Genomic DNA, 21,039 nt, shown 5'->3' on the forward strand with positions numbered 1-21,039 from the left:
AGATGCAATGGAGAATTTAGGAATGAGGGAGGAAAGGAAGAATTTAAGCACACGGGAGAGGTATGAAAAAGAAGAAGGAAAGGGAGGAGGATGGATGGATGAAAGAAAAAAAGAGGGCGAGGTGAAAGTGGGAGACTTAATGTTTCTTTGGGCCTGGAGGGACGAAACTTTCCACGGTGATCCAGCAACTTCCACACTTCTCCGCCCCTTCTGGTCACTTCCTGTTCCAGCGCCTTCCACTCTCTGCCTGCTTTCAGCCTCGTCTGCGAATCACCACTAGCATCCAGCTGTCCCGCCTCACTTGGCCCCAGCTCTCACTCTGCAGCCTTTCTGTCTTCCATCAAAAGCAAACATCAATCATCTAGACAATTCCATTCGCCGTACTCAGGAGCAACCTCGAGATACCTCGTACACCCGATGTTGCCTCGTTCTTCAGGCTTTCAATCTAGAACGTTCCGCTCCACCATATGTGGCTACCGGACCAATCATATTCCTGAAACCCCAGTATTGTACGTACTGTCAGATCCTTCCAGGCTGTTGATCTTGATGTTGCCCGGGCTCCTGTACTACGGACTCCGCCCACTCGAACATTCCACCTCCTCTCAGTGGTTACCAGGCACTCACTCAATTTTCCTTTCTGCAGCCTGTACCGTAGATCGTATTGATCCGGCGAGGCAAAAGGCTGGATTTCCCCTGCCCGCGAAGGCAACACTGGAACTTGCAAATCCGTGGTCAGCCTTTTCAAGTCCCAAGGCTTTTGAGCCCTGGACCAAAGGACCTTGAAAGACGGATCCGAGCGTTATTGCCGTAGTTCGTTGTTGGCTTCTAAGTACTACTGAATACATGGATATTGTATGATAGCTTCGATGATTATCTCCTGTATTGAAGCTTCATGTTCCTTTCCTACATGCCCATGCATCTCCGACGAGGCACTTGACAGCCATCTTCTCATGAAGAGCTCAATAGCCATCACAGGCTCACGGCCAGTTCATGATTCATGTTCAAATATGAAAAATAGAAAACACCGTCATCTAGGCACCATCCTCATTATGAATATGCAAGGAAAGTATGCTAGGTGGGAAAAGTCAAAAAAAAAAAAACAGTAAGAAAATAAGAAAGAAAACGGAATAAGAAAAGAAAAAAATATTAACAATACGGGCATTGAGCTCGCTATGCTAAAAGTGAAAATAAATATCATGGAAACACAAGGATAGAAACAAAAGGTCATGAAGGACCTGCCAAATGAAACCCTCAGTTAGAAATGGAAATGAGTATGACACTTTTTCCAACCGCTAATATGCATTGTGATAAGGGGTAGGCGTCGCATAACACATGTCATTATCAGTAAATGGGGGAGAGTAATACATATCCTGGATCACAGAAGCATACAAACGAAAAAAGCCTTGCATGCCGTCTCGATCCAGGGTGAAAGGTTAAGAGTCATACGACCGAAATATGAAATGAGACTGACTGCACCATGGGAAACGGCCTCATTCAATTTACCTTTTCTTATCGGCAAAGGACACGCTTCAAGCGGTCTGGCTCTGGTTGCGTCCCTTGGCATTGACGTTTCCACCGCGACCTCGAGGAGCGAAGCCTCCACGTCCATCACGCTGGAAACCACCACGGCCCTGACTGCCCGCACGATCGCCACGGCCACGGCCAGCACCACCACGTCCGGGGCCATAGTTGGCATTTCCGCCGTAAATGCTCCCACGAGGCCGGCGTTCCTCGACCTTAACTTGTTCGGATCCAATTTGGTGAGGGTTTGCAGCGACGGCAGCGTTGTAGCCAGCACGGTCAGCAAATTCGATGAAAGCACAGTTCTAGGAGAAATTTTGTCAGCAAAAACAGCGTTTCATTGTCAAGTAGTGGAATAAAAATACCTTCTGACGGCTTACGTCGAAATGGGTAAGTTTTCCAAAGCGCTCGAGGGTTTCTCTGAGCAAATCCGCATTGACCTTTTCAGTGACATTCTTGATATAGCCAAGGACGGCTTGGTTGTCACCGGAGCGGGCCTGGGACTTCTTGTGGTCATGGCCTGCAGTCTGCCAGCCGGAACCATCGTTGGATGATGGCTGACTAGGTACACTCTCAGGGACAGGAGCCGGGGCCGGGGCTGAGGCTGAGGCGGCGGCAGCAGCAGCAAGGGGAGCCGGAGCGGCAGGCTGGGGGGTAGTGGCAGTCGCAGCGGCGGACTTAGCTGGGGCAGCAGGGATGGCAGGGACAACAGGTGCAGTAGCGCCAACCTTAGAGGCAATGTTAGCCCAAGTCTTTGGAAGAGCCTTGGCGGGAGCGGCTGGCTCTTGGGCGGGAGCCTGAGCCTCCTTCTGCACTGGGGGAGCTGGGGTCGATTCGGGAGTCGCAGGCTGCTCAGGTTTCAAGGATTCGGCCTCAGCGGTGGTGGCAGATTCCTCTGCAGCTTCGACAGTGGGTTCATTCTTCTCGGTTCCATTGGTCTGAGGAGAGGGTTCAGCGACAGGTGTTTCTGCGTTAGCTTCTTCGACACCTTCGAGCTTCTCATCCACTTTAGCGGCAGAAACTTCATTGTCCACTTTTGAGTCTTCGGCCTCCGGGGTAGTTTCAACGGCAGTCTGGGCAGGTGCCTGAAGCTCAGGCTCCTCGGCAACGTTGTTCGAGACGGCAGCCTCATCGGCGACCTCCTCTTCGTCGGCCAAGTACCTGAAAACATCATTGAGAACATAGTATCCATTAGGTTGCTCGGCCAAAACAAAGGTCTGCACGAACTTGCGAGAGGGCTCCTGTTTGTTGGAAATCTCGCCAATTACCGAGATGAGGATGTTCTCGAACGAGGCCTGAGCGTCGACGTTCAATACGCGAACTTTGCAGTCCTGAAAGTCAAGCTGCTTAATTTTCTCTTGGATAGCCTGAAAAAGAGGATGATATTAATAACCGTGAACACGTTATTTGATATGCAAGGAGGGGTTGGTAGCAATTGACGCACCTTTTGGCCAACGGAAACCGGAACGGATTCGGCCTCTGTACCGAATACAAGCTGCGATCGTCGAGAGTAGAAAAGGTGTAACTTATCCGGGCTACGACTCATGTTGGTATAGTACTGCTCAACGAAATACCACCCGACCTCGTCCTTGGAGATACCATTTTTCTGGTCGTTAGATGGGGCGTTGGAAGGCGTGGAGGACTGTGCCGGCTGGAAGTTCGAAACACTGTTGACAGCAGTGTGCGCGTGATTGTATGAATCGGGGTAGGCGGGCTGTGCTTGATAGGTGCCATTCATGGGAATCTGGGTTGTGTCGGCCATTGTGTTTGTGAACGTAACTTTTCAAAGTCGAGTCGCAAAGAGAATCTAGTAGGGCGGAAAAACCGAGGATACAAGGCGAGAAATAGCGATGCACGGGCAAAATAAAAGGGCCTCTATTGTAATGCGAGAATGAGGACGAAAGGTCTAACAACAGCCTTCGCTCAACTGCTGAGGATCCTATATCAGTATACTTTGCGGCTAAGCACGGGTGGGCGTATGGAGTAAGAAGGAACACAAAGAGACATCGGGCAACCCACAGCTCCAAGCAAGTGAAAAATATTCTTCAGAAAAACGAAGCGAGCTCGTACGTGAAGTGTCCGAGACCTAAAATAGAACGCGAGATTGGTCTGAAAAGGTTGTGTTGAGGTAAATTGGAGGTGGGAACGGAGGAAATTCTTGTGCGATCAATTTGAATTGAAATCGATGTCGGGGAAAGGTCTTGGGAGGCGAATACAGATGGCAAGGTCGAAGAAGTGAGATCAAAGCTTTGTTAAAGCAAGACAGAACTGTAGAAGGCTCTTTTAGAAATGTAGAAGGGCGAACAAATATAATTGGGTGTGGAGAAGAAGAAACGAAGAGCGACGTTCACGAATGACTTGAATTGGTCAAATTGCAAAGAGCGCTGAAGTTCCCCAATTGTGGTGGTGGTGACAGTGACGAGCGTTACAGTGTGGCACTGCCGACCGCCTTCCACATTTAGCTGGTCTTCTTTTCTGCCGCCTGCAGGTCAGATCGCGAAGTTGGCAAGACACGCGCAATTGCGGCGGCATGAACAATCGATAAGGGAATAGTGACTGTACATTCGTGATAATTGACTACCCTTATATTTATCTAGCAGCGGGTCTACAGTTGGAAACTTTCCAGGCGCACATCTTGAGTAAACAAACGCATCTGTTGTAGACAGGATGACAAAGGATGATCCCAAGTCCCTAGTGATATGCAATTCAAAACAGTCATGATGAAAAAATCGACAATTAGCGGAAAAGAGAGGGGGGGTATGAGAGACATGAAAGCACAAACTTCTCAGACAAATATCAAATTTCATCCGCAAGATCCGCCAAGAGGGGGTGAATAAGAGGAACGCAATTTCCACAAACGATCAATCAAAACTGCTAACGAAAGGTCGCAAAAACCAGAAACGACAAACAAAAGAAAAGGTATCTCAAAGCATCTGGGGTTGGGAACGATCCCGCAAAACACGTAAAGTTCATGAAGAGGACCGCTCAGAAGAAGCAGCTTTCTCGCTCATCGCGGGTTTCGCCCGCATGACGGCGTCCTGGCCCGTCATCCTCCGCCCGAGAGCGCGCTCTACCTTGGCACCCAAGGCAAGCTTGCTGAGGTTGTCGGTCTTCTCAGTGCTAGGGATAAATCGTTGCTTCGTAAGGGGCTTGTTTTCCAAACGATCCAGGCCCTCGCGAAGGTTATTATATTCAGTAACTTTAGGGTCGCCGCTTGGTAGGCTTCCGGTTGTACGCTCTGAGGCAATCGAAGGACTTCCGCTTACGGTCGAGAATCTTTTCGAAGCACGGTTCTATACTGTGTTAGACAGTGTGATCGCAGGCATATAGGCGCCAGAATAAACTTACGGACTGGGCCATTATGGGACGTTCTGAATCGAGAGAGGATTGTCTCGCCATGCCTCCGTTGGTGCAATGTTCGATTGTGATGTTTGAATGCCAAAGCTGAGGGCGTAGGCAGTCGTCGCAGTCTATATGCGCTGTAAATTTATCAGCGACAGACCGATTTGTAGAGACAACAGTCGAACAGAGGGGAAAGACGATGTGTAGGGAAACAAAAAGAGAAAAAGAAAGAAAGTTCGCTAGTCAAAAAGGGTCTTTGCAAGAAAAAAAATAAAAAATAGGAGTCATGCGTGAAGGATCTCCATAGGCGCAGGCGATAGCGAGCGAAAAGGGAAAAGCGTGACTTTACCTTCGTTGAATGCGGTACTGTCCGATGGTCGAATGCAAATAGCGTCAGGAACAAGAGCTTTGTGAGTTAAGCAAATAAATCGGTGTGGTAGATGGGAGGAAGTCAGGAAGAGCAAGAGGAGGAAGGAAGAGGAGAGAGGGTTGTCTAGCCAAGCGGAGTGACATGCAGGTGAGGCAGAGGCGATGAAGATGAGGGACCCGTCTGAGGATTCAGGAGAGCATGCGGTGGGGCAGACCAGACAAGTGTATTTTCTGACCGTTTTGAATCGACTCTGCTCTCGTTGTCTCCACGAAATTAAGTCTACGGCGTATTGTCGTATATTTACTGCGGACAACTGGTCATTCAATGAGTCCTCTTGACGGGACAGCAGAGGGAGCAGGGTGGGTGCTTGCATCATACCATGCAGTTCCACTCTTGTTTTATTATCGCCGCCTCCAGTCGCCAACACAGGCAGGTATGAAGTCAGCACTGGAGCGAGGTTCAGCTGCAGAAGAGAGGAGGAGGACCAAGCACCGCATCGATCAGGAGAACTAACTTTGAAAACCACAAGGCTAATGCTACCATATCCACCATACATCATATCTACGAATCTTAATTCTTATTTCCTCGCTCGGCTTCATCAGCTGCCACGTGTCGGAGACAAAGAAAATGAGCTCCGTTTGGTCCCGGCAACCAAAAAGCCACGCGAGTTTGATCCCTGTTGCGCCGTCGTTGCCACCAGCATGTCAGATCCATCCGACTAATTCCTGTGAGAGGGCCACCGATGGGGCTTCCTGCATCCTGCCACCCTTCCCCCCGGCGGCCAAATTATCCTGTGGGAATAAATTGATGCTCTGCGACAACAACCATCTCGATGTTGGATTGGAAATGCCGAGCTGATTGCTGATCCCTTACAACCGCGGTAGTTCCTCGTCTCCGGCCCTACCGGCCACAGCAACAACCACGGCTTGTTCTCCGTGACCGACGACCATGAACGTGATTCATTCGTTTTCCTCTTTCGGTACAGCTTCTTCTGTACTCCAGCTCAGCCGTTTTGTATGACTCGGTCGAGTCGGTCGTCCATTCTCTCAGGGCTTAGATTCCCGTTAGACTGACGCTAAAATAGTTGACACATTGTGATTGAACGATCGCTCAACCAAGACGGCTCAACCTCAGGGAAACGGTAAGGACCCCCAGTCCGTCTCCAGGCCGATAGCCCGATGTCACTCGTCACCGCGTGGCATTCAGAGGTTCTATGGACTTCGATACAACACCTCTACTCCGGTGATTGGGTAGAAGCGATTATTAAGTTATTACACAGGTCCATCAGCGAACCTGTTCATCCCTCAGGGATTTCTAGTTCTGGCGTTGACAAAAGGATTTGCACAGGGAACCCTGTTCTTCCAGTCTCCCCTTTCCTCACACACCTCATAGTTCAAGATGTAGACCTACCTTGGCACACCTATATAAATGTTTTGCCTCCATCACAGAAGCCAAGTCGTTTTGTGGTAGCCGAGCAGGATAGCAGCACCTAGAGCCGTTGGGTGTCTCTATTTCGCAAATATGACGACACATGGTACATTTAATTTTTACTTGGCCAGGGCCCTGTGTCAATAAGTTTAAGTATTCTCAGCTCATTGGATGTATATTTCACACTTCATCACTCCTGGAGTCCTGGCGCCAGATTGCCCTTTGTTTAGCCCGAGCCGCTAATCCTTATGAGTGTTTAGATGGAGCGGAGGTACATGCCCAATTGCCCATGGTCGTTCCATTGTGTAGTACTAGAATACTTACGGTAGGTTTATTACTTCCCGAGTACGCTGATCGAATCACTCACGGAGTCACGTTAATTATAGATTTATTGACCATGTGCTTACTGGGATTTCCCCTGCCGCTCCAATTTGCCCATATAACAAACTGTCAACAAGCAGATCATAAATTGATTATAAATTAGCCGATAATTATTTTTTTTGCCCTTTTCCCTCATACTTCAGAGTACTTTGGAGATGTACTTTATAAATGTTGTTCCTGGTTTCGTGCGGGGCCCCGCTCCATGCAAGTATTTGAGGCCGTCGGGAGAAGTATATCCACCAAACAACAGCATGGATTATGATCAACCCCGACATTTTTGGAGGCATAACAAATACATGTGCGTAGTTGATCATGTATCGCTCGGGTAGAATTAGCCCGCAGGAACCTTCTTGTTCATCATGCCCAGAATGTGAGCTACAAAAGCGCCTTTTCCCCACAACAACCTAGCTTATATCAAAATATCTACTCACCATGCGATTTCGGGGTATTTTCGCACTCTACTGCATCACGCACGCAGCAACATCTCAGGCCTGTAGAACCGACGAGGATTGCAGTCTCAACGGTCTTTGCCGAACCGATCGATCATGGCTAGGGCCACCCCACCCCAAGAAAACGTGCGAATGCGATCCGGGCTGGTTCGGCGACGACTGCGGACGCCTTGATCTTCGTCCAGCAACCAAGAACAACGGCTACAACCACTCCATCGATGCAACCGACTCCAACCGTCTCGGCCCACATGGCAACTCCTCCTGGGGCGGAACAATCCTGCAAGATCCACATGACCCAAGGCTTTTCCACCTCGTCGCTTCCCAATTCGCAGACGGATGCGGGTTGAGCGGATGGAGACCGTTCTCATTTATCATGCGCGCAGAATCAAGAAGCGGACCACAGGGGCCCTACCATTACGTCGACAACATCAGCAAGCCCTTTCGACATAACCCCGAAGTGATCTGGAGTCCCGCAGATGAGAAATACTTGCTGTACACCATTGGTGTGGACGACAATGAGGAACCAGAGCGTGATAAATGCTCTAGCCTCTCGAACAAGCAATGGCCAAATAACATCTCTGTCTCGACGGCGCAGGATATCCGGGGCCCGTGGTCGCCCTTTGAATTGGTTCTGGCTTCGGTAGAACCGCATTCGACAAATCCTTCTCCCTATCCGCTGTGGACGTCGGAAAACCGCACAGGCGAGATTGTGCTGGCTGTGGAGGACCTCGCCATCTTTTCTGCAGACAGATACAACGGTGAGTATGAGGTCGTGCATACGCAAAGCTGGAACACGAGTGAATGGAGTCCGACCTGGACCGAGGATAGTTTCTTGTGGCGCGACAAGCGAGGCAATTGGCATGCAATTGCACATTGGATGATTGATCTCGTTGAGCATGATGGCCAGAAGTGGCCGAGGGTTGGGGCACATGTCTTTGCGAGAAAATTGGCAGGACCGTGGCTCTGGCATTTCCACGAGGCGTTTAACTCCACGATCACATACACTGATGGGACAACTCAGACATTAAAGAGGAGAGAAAGAGCGAAAATCTTCTTTACCGATGATGGTGAGATGACACCCTTGTACTTGGTCAATGGGGTGCAGGAGATGGGCGAGAATTCGAGGAGCTCTACGCTTATCCAGCCAATTGGGGAGAAGTGGAGGGAATTTGAGAGACAGTTGGGGTTTTAATCGGTGTATTAGTCGGAGTAACGTAGGTAATTTGACCTCAGACAAAAACAGGCTGTGATTATCCTGCTAGAGAGACCCAGTGTCTAGCGAGGTATAGGGTGTTTGTATACAAAGCCGACCCGCTCGGCATACCGAGGCTGTGGACTCCCAATTTCCCACTTCTTTTATCCCCGCAAGCGGTCGCCAGAGCGGTGGGACGATAGCGGGCATTATCGGTCATAGTGGGGGGGTTACTCTGCTAAAAAAAATACTGAACGTCATCTAACAGTTTTCGAGTCTTGAATCCTGTACTTCGTCATCTCGCACTTGCCCTCTTCTAGCCCATGTCAGATATTTTTATGTTTTTAAAAGTGAACTATACATAAACCCAAACAATGCCGAAACCCAAGTCCTTCCTCAAGGATACGAAATCGAAGAAGTCCGCGCAACAGCAGGTAATATAAATTATATCCTATAGCATCCTTGGAACCAGCTTCGAACCACTTCCATTTGGGGAATTGTGTCCTAATATGTTATTATCTATAGGCTCCTCGAACGGCAGACGATTTTCTAGCCGGTTGGTACTCCAAATCGAAGAGTGCTGGTCGAGAATTGGGGTTACTGACTTAAAAAACTCTAGTCGGAGTCGAGCAGGAAGAAGCGGGCGAGAAATGGCGCGCCGGCGACGCGGCAAAATCTCTGCGGTTCTTTATGCGTGCTATTGCTACATACGATGAAGGGTTGCAGAGGCATCTTAACGCGTTTGATTTGGCGTATAACAAGTATGTCTTCGTTGTACCTATTAGGCCCGTTTCCCGTTATTGACGTAAAACTAACGAAGAATTTCCCTTGCGTAGGGCGAGAGTTCAATACGAGATCACGCAACATCCGAGACTAGCTGCACAACTGACGACTTCGCTGGCGGAGGTTCTGAGCGTAGCCTTGCATTCACACCGAGTGGCTCTGCAATTGGAGCAGGATAATGCAGACGCGCTCTTCAATACAGCCCAGGTTTTAACGAGTCTTGCAGAGGTAGTTACCGATACGAAGCGTCCGGTGGAGGAACAACTCAACCAAGGGGCCAAGTTTCTGCAGGAAGCGATAGAGCTCTTCCAGCGGTGCCTTGTACTCCAGGAATTGAAGTATACTGAGATGCAGGAGCAGATTAGGCAGATGGAGACCGGGGAGGCACAGCAGCCTCAGCAGGCGCAAGATGTGCTACAAAGCCCTGATACTGGCGAACCGAAAGACTCGGAACAAGAGCAATGGGCTGCTGTTGTTGAGCCTGTAACCAAGGACACGCTTGTGGACACGGCCATAGCACAGTTAGACGCGCTTGCAACACTTTGCAACCTCCTGACGTATGATCCTGGCGTTGGGCTCAATTGGGTTGAAGAGTATTCTACCGATCTGCTCCAAGAAAAGATTTCCGCATACGTGGAGGGCTCGACCCGGCACTATGAGGCGGAATTGGCTCGGGCAAGATTCAATGCTGCTTTGAACGAGGTCCTCTACCGAAGCGGACGAACAGATGTCGAGACATATGCCGCTGTGGTGAATCCCTTCGCGCCGAATTTGGATATCTCAGCAGATCCAGGAGCCCAATGCGCTAAAGCTGATGCGCTTGTATCATTCAACACAGCCACCGCAGAACAGCCTCCTTATCACGATCCAGAAGCCTTCAAAAAGTCCCTTGGCCTCAGATGGCAGGCATTATCCGCTGCCGTAGATGCGTTGACCAAAGCGTCCAAACTTCCGGATGCCGAAAATCTGCCCAAGATCCATCTCGCAAGAGGTGACACTGAAATGAGCAGATGGAGGCTTGGTTTCCCGCCCTGGGAGCATGGGATGGCCCAACAGTATGGACCAACCCTGCTTCGAAATGCTCAAACGTACTATCGAGGCGCCGCGGCATTGGCTCGTAGAGAGGGGTCTGGTGACGAAGAGCGCGACGGAACATGCAAAGAAGCAATCGCAGCCGCTATCGAGGGCCAAACGGAGAAACTGGCTCAACTCAAGGGTACGGCACCCAAAGAGCTGCTAGTCGTTGCTGAGGACATGGTGGAGGAAGGTTGGGTCAACGGGTCTGACATGGAGGCCCTTTTGTCGTAGATAGGATACCCGGGGATTTTCCTTCCACCGTAACGTTGTGTGTAGTGCTTATATATCCGAGCTTGTCTTGACCTCTTCGTCCATTTGTAAAGCCTCCTTCCGAAGGGTATTACTGCTCCCATACTCAGTCGCTGCGGCCGCGGCACCTTCAACATCCGCAACTACCGTCTCCAAGCCGGCTAGCAGGCGCTCAATCTCAGCCCGCTGGGCCTGTACCCGCTGTGCCAACTCCACATTCTGCGTCTCGGTAACCTGTATCTTGCCCTCTAGAACTCCCTTCGTCTTCTCCAACTGCGGTGTTAAATGAGCCCTAAATAGCTCCTCCGGTGGTAATGTATGCGGTCTATAACCATAAGTTAGTGATGTTTCCACCAAATTGTCCAAACCAGGAGAAAATCTCATACGGCACATTGCCCTCTTTCTCATCTTCTTCCATCTCATCATCTCCCCCAGCATGCTCTTTCCTCTCATTCTCGACCCCTTGCTTTCTGGCTTTCGCCTCCCCAACTAATCGATCCAGCTCGTTCAATTGTGAAATCGCGTCTCTTTCGATCAGAATATCATCAAACTCGGCCACCGCGCTTTCCTCTAACTTCGCATTGAGCTGGCGCCATACACTCTCCAGACTAGCGGGGACATGCTTCGCCGGCGTCGGAAAGCAAGACGCGAAATTGGCATAGGAATTCGAGCGGAGTGTGCGTGCGAGCGCTTGCGAGTAGATATCCTGCAGGCGGGTGACGCGGGGTCCGGGGGTTTGCGCGATGGGTGGCTGAGGGGGTGGGGAGGGCGATTGGTCTTCCCGGCGGGAATTATTGGCTCTTTCAGCCATTTTTTAGTGAACTTGGGGGGACGTTCGGTGGACTAGATTGTGAGGAGTTTGGTAGTGTTGCGTTGGTTGGGTGTGGAAGGGGGGAGGCGGTGGAATGTACTACCTAAGTCGCAAAGCAAATTACTCGACCTGTCGATCACGTGTTTTGTATACACTTAATGCACGCAGGTAGTTGTCAACACTTTTAACAATAATTATGAGAATCTAATAATATTATTTTTTCTATCGTCGCTAAAGAAAGAAGCAGAAACTATTACTATCGCTAATTTTTTGGAGTGTCGTGGATATGCTCATGCCGTTAGACCGTTAATCTGCGAGTGCTTTCATTTCCACTCGACGGACGTCGCAAGTCAGCACCGGAGTATGCATGCCCAAATGGACTAATACGAAAATTGGCAAAAGCGGACTTGAAGCAGCGCCATGATATGGACATATATATCAGGCTATTCCAAAAGCCCTGCAGCGGAAGGACAAAGCTCGATGCATAATTCAGACCGAAATTGGATACGTCGGGGTAAGCGAATGCGTAGACGCGATTGACTGTCGAGGGCACCTGTTACAAGTCAGCCATGTACTCAAATAGTAGTCTTTGAAAGGCGCTACGAAAGAAATGACTTACCCAGGTAACGAGCAACGCCACAAAGAACAGCATGGCATACTTAGTATACGCCCAAGTTGCGGCGTTTACCTCAGATGCAGTTCTCGAATGGTGATAGGGCTCATCATCTGGAGGACGGCTGTCGGGAGAGATGTCACTGCGTATCGTCTCGAGTTGAACCTCGGCGGGCAGAGCGATTCCTGCCTGGACATTCACTGAGTAGGGCCGATGTGACGACTGAATATAAGCAAAGCTAGAGTTGTGCCCTATGGAGGGACCAGCCTCCTCCAAGTGGAAGGGGGCTGCGTCTTCCCTTGTAATCCGAATTTCTGTAATCTTAGAAAAAGGTGGATCATCCGGGATAGACACGTCAATCGTTGTATCGAGGCCCCCTGCTTCCTTGAGCTGTCGTCTCCGTCGCCAAACAAGTTTACCTATTCGCGCATATATTGCTAAGGTCACGAAAATGACGAACCACACCGGGCCGTAGAAGAGCGCAATACGTAGGATGTCCCATGACGGGGCCACCCAGCACCAGAGCTGCGATGGGTAAGGATACTGCCACAGCCTAGAAAGGGGTGAACATACTATAGCTGAGCCATAAATCTTGCCTCGAGATGGACTCCTTATAAAGAAATATGTAAATGCAGGTATGAATGGTAGGCCATAACATAATACAATGTACTTCCACTCCAGGCGTCGCAGTTGCTCTGAGTTATATTTCCGAAAGAAGGTGAGATAGACGTTGAACGCCATGGCGAAAGTCCATAGGGCGTCGGCGGGCATAAACCTGACGACGTCAATACAGTCAAACGACCCAAGAGTGCATGGTTCTGCACTTCCACGATAAAGACGAACCACTGAATCAAGAAAGCTTGCATCTGACATAGATTGCTACTCGTGCCCGCTCCGATACCAGACTGCGAGATGAGAGTTGCGACATTGGCCATGATATTTCCAAACGAGGCGTAGAATACCAAACGGTTTATTGGCTTGCGAAATGATGGCGAGGAAAGAAAAGAGATGACGATAATGCTGGTAGCAGTCAGGGATATCGTAGAGCACGTCCGCTCTGTGGCCGAAATGGCGAAGAGTTGGCCCGCCGACAAAGACATAGCAACATGACTGACTGGCAATGAGCTGGACGTTTACATCGCGAGTGTTCAAGAAGTGAGCAATACAGAAGACAAAACCTTGGAGGAACTGCGGTCCCAGGCGCGATAGGTGCGGCTGATCTAGGGCGAGCTCCTGGGTAGTCAGTAGTCGCGCATGCAGGAGGAATTATCGGATCAATATATCATATTATTATGAATTCTTATTATTACGAGTCTCGGCCATCCGGACTCGGGGTTGCTGGCCTTCTAATTGATAGGCCCAATCTTAGCGCTGAAGAGTGTTTTCAGTCTGCAGCCTGCAACATGGACATGGTCTGCGTTGGCCAATGTGATCAAACAGAAAGTCCGAGACGCCGTGAGCACCATCGAGATTTCGGATTCGAGCCCGTGAAGTGCGGGGGATCAAGCCCGCCATGGAAAATAAGCGGTCAATACGAAAGGAGTTATTCGACTGCCTTGGAGGAGGCAAATTGCCAGCTCCTGGCCTCCTCTATTGAAGCTCGTGGACGATCTGAAACACTGCGATTCCCAATCCGAATAAGAGGACATAATAAGCGACCTGGCCCCGTGGCCCGAAGGTTAAGGCCCGCAACTGGGCCTCATGGAGGAAAGACAGCTCAGAAGGGAACCGGTCCCCGGAGGAAGCGGTTTGGTGATCAATCACCTGGTCCAAACTCGCCACAGGATGAATTGAATTGGACTGTTTGTTGTTGGAAGGATTCGCTTCCCCGCAGGTCGGACGGAGGAAGCTCCTGTCGTGTGCCCTCCAGCTCTGGCCAGTCACCGATTGGGATTTGTGGGACAAAGGAACTCTTAATCCCAGTTTGTGGGAAAGAAGCAAGTTCCCTCCAGACGACAACTCAACATGGACTGCCTGATGGGTCTATGCAGGCTGTAAGGTCGATCATTTTTAGTGCCTGAGGCGGCCCGCTCGATCGAGACTGATCAATTCACTCCGCAAGTTCGCAACCGGCCATGAGACGAAGAGGTACGCGCCGTGGACTTTCTTTTTGTTCAATTATCCCAGTAAACAGTATCGTGCTTGGTTCATTACCCGTTGTGTCTAACGCCGTGCTCTCCTATCTAAAACTAGTCCTCTCATCATGTCTTGCTAACAATACGGACGAATCAGAATGTAAGAATGTAACAACTAATACGCTTGTTGAGGCGGCATCATTCCCCCATACCCAGCCATTTGCTGCTGCTGCTGATGCAACTGTGCTTGTAGCTGTGGAAGGTCACGGAACCAAGGATGTTGAAGGGCCTCATGGGCACTGATGCGCATCTCCGGTCGTAGTTGGAGCATTCTATTCAACAGATCAAGGCCGATCGGGTCAATTTGGGGAAGGATTAGGCCGAGGTCTTGTGTGGCATAAACATGGAAATTGGCTCTGTACTCCGGAAGCTGGGAGATACCAGGCCAGGAGCGCTCAGAGGGCGTTCCCATGAGGCGGAAGATCTTCTGCAGTTGATCTTCGTTGGTTGTTCCCGGGAACAACGGGCGCCCTGTGTATAGCTCTGCCATAATACAACCCGCGGACCAAATATCGATACTCGTATTGTATGTCCTACTGCCAAGAAGAACATCCGGAGCACGGTACCAGAGCGTCACGACTTCGTTCGAGAATGTGTTGACAGGGATACCGAATGCGCGCGCAAGCCCAAAATCCCCTAGTTTTAATTGCCCTTTCTTATTGATCAACAAATTTTGTGGCTTGAGATCGCGATGCAGGACTCGGTTGTCATGGCAGAATGCAATGCCATTCATAAGTTGATGCATGAATGACTTAATGGTAGCTTGGTCCAATTGCCCCCGATCGCCCCGGGTATCCATGTACTTCTTTAAATCCTTGTCCATGTATTCAAACACAAGCATGAGCTTGTTCTCTGTATGAATCACGTCGTAAAGGGATACGATGCTCTCATGTTTCAGTTCCTTCATCAACGAGATTTCGCGAATGGCGGTGGACGGTGTTCCTTCTTCGGAATCAAGGTGAATCTCTTTTAAAGCGACAAGTTCGCCGGTCTGGCGATTTCGCCCCTTGAAAACCTATGATACCCCTCCTTTAGCATGGATATGGCCCGGTCATGGAAGGGGCGGTTCAAGAAGTGGTCTGTAATAATAAGACGAAAGATGTGAACGTACGGTGGCATATGTACCCTCTCCGAGCTGGAAGAAATATTCACAGTTAGTCTCTGAATACTTCTTCTATCTCTTAAGCCCCAAAATAACTGGGCTCTCACCTTCTCCAGCTGCTGGAATGAGCTGGGTTGCTGCGCCTTGTCCATCGTTGAAGCGCGCTGGGGCGGGAGTGAAGGAGGGGGTGTTTTGTGGTGAGCGTTGAAAAGGAAGGACTTTGGAGAAACAAGATTGGATGCAAGGTCCAGCAAGGACGAAGACGAGGAAGTTGTGTGCAGTCGCTGGGGGTCTTGTAATGAAGTCATGTCAGTTTCCGTTAATTAATTCTGTCGCGGCGGGATCGAGCCCCGCGACTCTAGCTAAGTACCTTGGACCGCAAAGCACGGGCGGGCGCCGAAATTGTTCGTCCCGCCCAACCGGCGGCTAAGTGGGAAGCATCAGCCCTTAAGCAGTTTTATATTACTATAATTATCTTTCCAGCGGCACGCGTTCTTCAACCAGCCTTCTTTATTTGTTGGCGCTAACTTATGTATAGGAGTTCCTAAGAATAGTCGATCTATGGTACCGCGATTCTGTATTTATGCTACGTATTGGCCCCGGCGAAAAGAAAACTTAACGCGAGAGATTTGGCAGTTGGGACGCAATGAATGGTAAGATGGAGTCAGAGTTGAGGCTGCAGCGGGTATATCGCGAAACTATATCGCTGCTTTTGTCCGCTTCATTGACCAGGATTGATTCATTTCGAACGCCTCCAAGGTTGATAATGCCAATCGGCATCCCCCTTTTGTAGGCTCTTTCCACTAACCTCCATGCGGAGTATGTGGCTAACGACGTTCCAAGGACGAGTAATCTTCCCGCGTCGTCAATGGCTTCTTCTGCGGCTGGCTTGACAGCCGGGTCGATGTTCTCTCCGAACATGATCACCGCAGGTTTCAAAATACCCGCCTTCGACGTGGGTAGCCAAGCCCCATCCTTTTCAACCTCAACCCTCGCGGCGGTTCCATCCTCAAGCCGCGGAGGTTTCTCGAGGCAAGCCGGACACGAAGGGTAGCGAAATGTGGAATAAGGTGCCCCTGGCAGCTCAACATCGCCGTCTGCGTTGAGCTTTAATCCCATGCGCTGTTGTTCCTCTTGGTTATTTACATCAAGAGCTCCGCTGTGGACCATCTTCGCTAGGAATTCTGCCCATGCCGGGTTGAGCTTCTCGAGAGACTTCTGGAACTCAGCTCTCGGGAACTGATTCCGACAGCTCAAACAAACAACAGACCTCAGGTATCCGTGTAGTTCAACCGACGGGATCTCAGTATGAGCTATTTGATGGAACGAGTCGACGTTTTGTGTGATCACCGAGCTAACGTAACCTTTGGCGCCGAGCTCTTTGACTGCCCAGTGAGTTGAATTTGGCTTTGCTTTTGCAAGACCAGGCCATCCGACAAAACTGCGAGCCCAGTATCTCTTTCGTGACTCATGTCGAGTTGCGAATTCATGGAAATATATCGGCCGATATGTCTTGTTCGTGACGTACGTGCCATTTTCGCCCCGGTAATCCGCCAGTCCAGACGCTACCGAGATTCCGGCCCCCGTCAGAAGGACACTCTGGGAGTTTCGTCCCACATCAACTCCGCGAAGGTAAGGCGACGGCGCCGCGGTCAGGAAGTTGAGGAAAGCATCGATTGCCCCCGACACTGAACTGGCGGACGGCGGAACAATGATCGGTGGGGCTAATGGGCCGGTGAAGGGGATTCGGATTGCTGGAGCCGTCATCGAGCACACATGTTTAACCCACCGGCACAAAGAAGCTTCACCTTTGAAGTAGGCTCGCCGGACTTGCCGCTCTCACATTCGGGTTCCACACCGGGAGCTGACTAACCTATAACACGTGATGCGCTTTGCTGCTTTTGGATCTATCTCTTTTGCAATGTTCACAAGGTTGTATCCTGTAGACCAATACAATCTATTATTTGTAAAGTCTATAGTCCATTATTTGAGTGACGGTAGATACCTTAGACCGGAGTTTCAGAGCAATCGAGGCTGTGTGCTTGATATGCATATTGGGGAGCTCCATGACGAGGAACATGTTACGTCATAAGCCCTAACGAAGAGACTTTTTCTCTCAACCCCGGATTTTCTCTTTGGATCTCCCATTGACGCCATTGTCTACGCTCAATTGGACGTAATTCGAAATGTTTCCCCCTCAAAGTCTTAATATCGACCTGGAGGCCTTGAGTGGGATCTGTGGGTGCGTTAATCTGCATCATTCTCTGCAATTTTTGGACTCTTCTAACAGCTTCCAGCTCTATCTCGATTGCTTGCTGGGTCGTCGTCTTCTCGCCGCAGATCATTGAGAACTTCCGCCGCGGCTCTGCCGATGGCCTTTCCCTCCTTTTTCTTGTAGTCTGGCTGGCAGGAGATGTTTTCAACATACTTGGTGCTTTCCTGCAGGGTGTCCTGCCAACGATGATCATCCTGGCGGTCTATTACACCCTCGCCGACATCGTGCTGCTTGGCCAGTGCTTTTACTACCGTGGTTTCACTCTCAGCGATGATGTGTCTTCCTCTTCCGGGGCAGACGAGCCTGACGAAATAGAGACTCCCTCACCGGTCATTTCAAGAAAACCAAACGAGCAAACATCTCTTCTCTCCACACACGCTACCCACCAAACCTACAACGCCAGCGCAAGTGCATCGAACTCAAGGACGCCCAATGCCAATGGCGTGGTTTCAGCGCCACTACTGTCGCAAAGCCATCGCAGACACTCAGCCTCTTCGTTCCTCCACCCAACTGTCGATGGGACGCATCTCTCTCCTGCAACCCCATTCGTTGAACCGTCAAAACCGTCGCGCAAAGCAAGAACGATCTCGACCCTCCAGTCTGTCCTCTTAAATTTATCTGCCGTTGCCCTCGTCTGCGTTGCAGGAATACTAGGCTGGTATGTCAGCCGCTCTGCGCCGGCCAAACACGAGAAGCATAAAACCCACCACAATGACACCCTCTCCTTTGATACACTCGGCCAGGTCTTCGGATATCTGTGTGCGGTTTTGTATCTCGGATCGCGGCTCCCTCAAATTCTTCTCAACTACAAGCGCAAATCCACGGACGGTGTATCCTTCCTCTTCTTCCTCTTCGCCTGTATCGGGAATCTCACGTATGTACTGTCGATTCTAGCCTACTCACCTGTATGTGAGTGGGCCCGCCACTGCAAGGACGATGAGCTTGGAAAGCTATATGGCCGGTATATACTTGTGAATTTGTCCTGGCTGATTGGGAGCTTCGGCACGCTGTTTTTGGATATGGTCATCTTTCTTCAATTCTTTTTGTATCAGGATAGCGATGCGCGATCGACGATGGTTGTTTCTTGAATTTTCTTTATTCGTTCTGTTCTGAGTTTTCAGAGAAGCATAAAGGTTCTAGGCGTTATGGGATACCACATCTGCTTCATGTTGGTTTACTTGTTGGTGATACAATGATACGTCTTGATATACAGAGGAAAGAGAACAAGTCAAATTTTCTAGGTTCCGCCGGGACTATTCAGTCTCACAGCATAGCAAGACACTGGAACAGAGATAGAAACAATCAGTTTCTCCAAGCAAAAAACACCCACTCCGTCGCTCCTTTAAACATCAAACAGACAGATGACCCGAGAGTTAAAAAAAAAAAAAAAAAACGAAAAAGACGAAAAAGACGAAACAAAAAAATAAACTGCTTTTTGAAAGCTTCGGAAGATCAGTCGTCTTCAATCCTTGGACTCATAAGGTTTCACCTTCCCCTTTCCAACTTCGCTCCAATTAGTGCTCAGGGAGGTCCCATTACTCTCAACAAAGCTCTTCATCATAGCACGCCGGGTATCATCGTCCGCGTCAGCGTACAGTTTCTTGAAGAACCCATCTACGGGATCACCGCCGTAATCAGAGTCTACGGAGCCTTCGTTGTCGGATTCGTCTGCAGACTCGTCTGCTTCACCGTTGGCCTTTTCTGTGGTCTTGCCTTTACCTTTCTCGTGGGAGTTTGACTTCTTGGGATTCTTGAATGTGAGCGTTGAGGCGACTTTGTCCCAGTCTTTGGCGCCGTGGCGTGAAGAAGTTGGGTAAGATGGGCCAGATGCGGGCGTAGGAGCGGTAACGGTAGGGGTGACTGCGGAAGGCTTAATGGTGGATGACGAGGACTCGAGGGAGCTCCATTTTTGTCCAGGCGCCTTCTTGCGCAAAATCAATTCGATCTTTGTTCCAAATGTGTTGATTTTGGAGGTGGATTCATCGATGGAGGCAAAGAGGGGGTCAAGCGAGAAGGTATACAGTGAGCCTGATGGGAGCGGGAATTGTACAGATGCCTGGGTCATAGTTAGTATTGTAAATCGGTTGAAGTAAATGGGTTTGGAGGGAAGTAGGCATACCAAATCACTCTTGAGCTCAGCGTTCACGCCTTCCTTAGCCACGCCCTTGGCGTAAAGGGTCACGACAACGGAATCATTTGACTGATACCATTCATGTCGGATACTCTCAGGGCCCTGAGAAGGCGCAGCTGCAGGGGGTCTGACTTCATTAGAAGCTGCCGCGCTCGCGCCTCCAGTCTCTTTTTTGTCCGCCACAGTGATAGTGTCAGGTGCAGCACTAGACTTGTCATCACCCTTAATCTTCCCAGCCTTCAATGCCTCAAGTTGCTTCTTCAGATCTTTTTCTGATGGTACTTTCACTCCAACAGGAAACTCTTCCACATTGACCTTTCGCCTTTCATCACCCTCTTCCAGCTGACCAAGCTTCGTCTTTATCTTCATCAACCAAATTGACAGCTCCTGCGGCAAGCTCTTCGCTGGTCCCGATGGCTTCGATCCACTCATAACATCTTTCACTCTACCGGCAGCATCCGGATTACCGACACCATCGCTGCCTTGCTTCCCCTTATCTCCCATCTTCTCATCCAACAGCTCAAGCACAAACCCCGCATCTCCGTATCTCTCTAGGTGCCAAAGCGCTATAGCCCTCCTCATCTGCGCAGCAAGGATAAAGTCGCGCTTCGCACGCTCTCGCCCAAGTGTCACAGCAATTTCAGCATCGCGCAGTGCAGCTTGCGCATTGGGCCCGCCATCGGAGGCATTGAGGCGGATGTATGCGGTTGAACGCTTGATGTAGTAGGCTGGGGCACGGGGGAGCTCGGCGAGGCCCCGGGTGTAATGTTGAAGAGCACCAAGGAAGTCAGATTTTGCGGCGGCATCGTCGCCCTGAGAAACGGCGTTCATTTTTGCTGTTTCACGGACTTAATGTTTTGCTGCGGGGAGGGTTGATTTCAGCTACTTCTTTTGTTTTCACGTATTTGGAGTAGTCGGGTGCACTTTTGATAAAGAAAGAGGGTGTTGAGAGATTTTTAAGGAATAAGTGGAATTTGAATTTGTGAAAAATTAAATAGGCCAAAGTTGAGTCCTTTGTGTTTGTTGCCTGTCGCATGACAAGTTCCATAACTTTCTCTTTCTCCGAACCAACGCGGGGAAGAGCTTATGTAATTTTAGACGCTTTCACTTTCCCCAAACAACGAGGATAAATTCTTCCACAATTGCATGGAATCAGAGTTTCCCATTCCAGTTTGAATAA

General features: G+C 49.9%; 10 protein-coding genes across 10 annotated transcripts; 3 read left to right on the forward strand and 7 right to left on the reverse strand.

Annotated features, from left to right (window-relative positions):
- Positions 1 to 1,529: 1,529 nt before the first annotated feature.
- On the reverse strand, positions 1,530 to 3,283 carry APUU_60575A (NTF2 and RRM domain protein; the record flags this gene model as incomplete). Its single annotated transcript, XM_041693830.1, has 3 exons — positions 1,530 to 1,826; positions 1,887 to 2,888; positions 2,966 to 3,283. The coding sequence occupies 3 exons, from the start codon at positions 3,281 to 3,283 to the stop codon at positions 1,530 to 1,532; spliced, it is 1,617 nt and encodes a 538-aa protein (XP_041559721.1).
- Positions 3,284 to 4,490: 1,207 nt separating this feature from the next.
- Positions 4,491 to 5,609, reverse strand: APUU_60576A (uncharacterized protein; the record flags this gene model as incomplete). Its single annotated transcript, XM_041693831.1, has 3 exons — positions 4,491 to 4,814; positions 4,870 to 5,000; positions 5,213 to 5,609. 3 exons carry the CDS (start codon positions 5,607 to 5,609, stop codon positions 4,491 to 4,493), a joined length of 852 nt encoding a protein of 283 aa, XP_041559722.1.
- A 1,865-nt stretch (positions 5,610 to 7,474) lies between these two features.
- APUU_60577S (glycoside hydrolase family protein) lies at positions 7,475 to 8,683 on the forward strand (the record flags this gene model as incomplete). The annotated part of the gene is made up of 1 exon (XM_041693832.1): positions 7,475 to 8,683. One exon carries the CDS (start codon positions 7,475 to 7,477, stop codon positions 8,681 to 8,683), a length of 1,209 nt encoding a protein of 402 aa, XP_041559723.1.
- Positions 8,684 to 9,057: 374 nt separating this feature from the next.
- APUU_60578S (uncharacterized protein) lies at positions 9,058 to 10,774 on the forward strand (the record flags this gene model as incomplete). Its single annotated transcript, XM_041693833.1, has 4 exons — positions 9,058 to 9,117; positions 9,209 to 9,239; positions 9,303 to 9,444; positions 9,520 to 10,774. The coding sequence occupies 4 exons, from the start codon at positions 9,058 to 9,060 to the stop codon at positions 10,772 to 10,774; spliced, it is 1,488 nt and encodes a 495-aa protein (XP_041559724.1).
- A 48-nt stretch (positions 10,775 to 10,822) lies between these two features.
- On the reverse strand, positions 10,823 to 11,603 carry APUU_60579A (PMF1/NNF1 family protein; the record flags this gene model as incomplete). Its single annotated transcript, XM_041693834.1, has 2 exons — positions 10,823 to 11,117; positions 11,179 to 11,603. The coding sequence occupies 2 exons, from the start codon at positions 11,601 to 11,603 to the stop codon at positions 10,823 to 10,825; spliced, it is 720 nt and encodes a 239-aa protein (XP_041559725.1).
- Positions 11,604 to 11,901: 298 nt separating this feature from the next.
- APUU_60580A (putative cAMP receptor-like protein) lies at positions 11,902 to 13,151 on the reverse strand (the record flags this gene model as incomplete). Its single annotated transcript, XM_041693836.1, has 4 exons — positions 11,902 to 12,156; positions 12,223 to 12,741; positions 12,790 to 12,991; positions 13,060 to 13,151. 4 exons carry the CDS (start codon positions 13,149 to 13,151, stop codon positions 11,902 to 11,904), a joined length of 1,068 nt encoding a protein of 355 aa, XP_041559726.1.
- Positions 13,152 to 14,466: 1,315 nt separating this feature from the next.
- On the reverse strand, positions 14,467 to 15,761 carry PHO85_3 (cyclin-dependent serine/threonine-protein kinase phoA; the record flags this gene model as incomplete). The annotated part of the gene is made up of 3 exons (XM_041693837.1): positions 14,467 to 15,366; positions 15,463 to 15,486; positions 15,561 to 15,761. 3 exons carry the CDS (start codon positions 15,759 to 15,761, stop codon positions 14,467 to 14,469), a joined length of 1,125 nt encoding a protein of 374 aa, XP_041559727.1.
- Positions 15,762 to 16,068: 307 nt separating this feature from the next.
- APUU_60582A (putative SIR2 family histone deacetylase) lies at positions 16,069 to 17,220 on the reverse strand (the record flags this gene model as incomplete). Its single annotated transcript, XM_041693838.1, has 1 exon — positions 16,069 to 17,220. The coding sequence occupies one exon, from the start codon at positions 17,218 to 17,220 to the stop codon at positions 16,069 to 16,071; it is 1,152 nt and encodes a 383-aa protein (XP_041559728.1).
- Positions 17,221 to 17,639: 419 nt separating this feature from the next.
- APUU_60583S (PQ-loop repeat-containing protein) lies at positions 17,640 to 18,816 on the forward strand (the record flags this gene model as incomplete). Its single annotated transcript, XM_041693839.1, has 2 exons — positions 17,640 to 17,695; positions 17,751 to 18,816. The coding sequence occupies 2 exons, from the start codon at positions 17,640 to 17,642 to the stop codon at positions 18,814 to 18,816; spliced, it is 1,122 nt and encodes a 373-aa protein (XP_041559729.1).
- A 374-nt stretch (positions 18,817 to 19,190) lies between these two features.
- Positions 19,191 to 20,690, reverse strand: APUU_60584A (co-chaperone SGT1; the record flags this gene model as incomplete). Its single annotated transcript, XM_041693840.1, has 2 exons — positions 19,191 to 19,784; positions 19,848 to 20,690. The coding sequence occupies 2 exons, from the start codon at positions 20,688 to 20,690 to the stop codon at positions 19,191 to 19,193; spliced, it is 1,437 nt and encodes a 478-aa protein (XP_041559730.1).
- Positions 20,691 to 21,039: the final 349 nt, after the last annotated feature.

Source organism: Aspergillus puulaauensis, chromosome 6 (assembly GCF_016861865.1).
Source record: "Aspergillus puulaauensis MK2 DNA, chromosome 6, nearly complete sequence".
NCBI classification, from domain to species: domain Eukaryota; kingdom Fungi; phylum Ascomycota; class Eurotiomycetes; order Eurotiales; family Aspergillaceae; genus Aspergillus; species Aspergillus puulaauensis.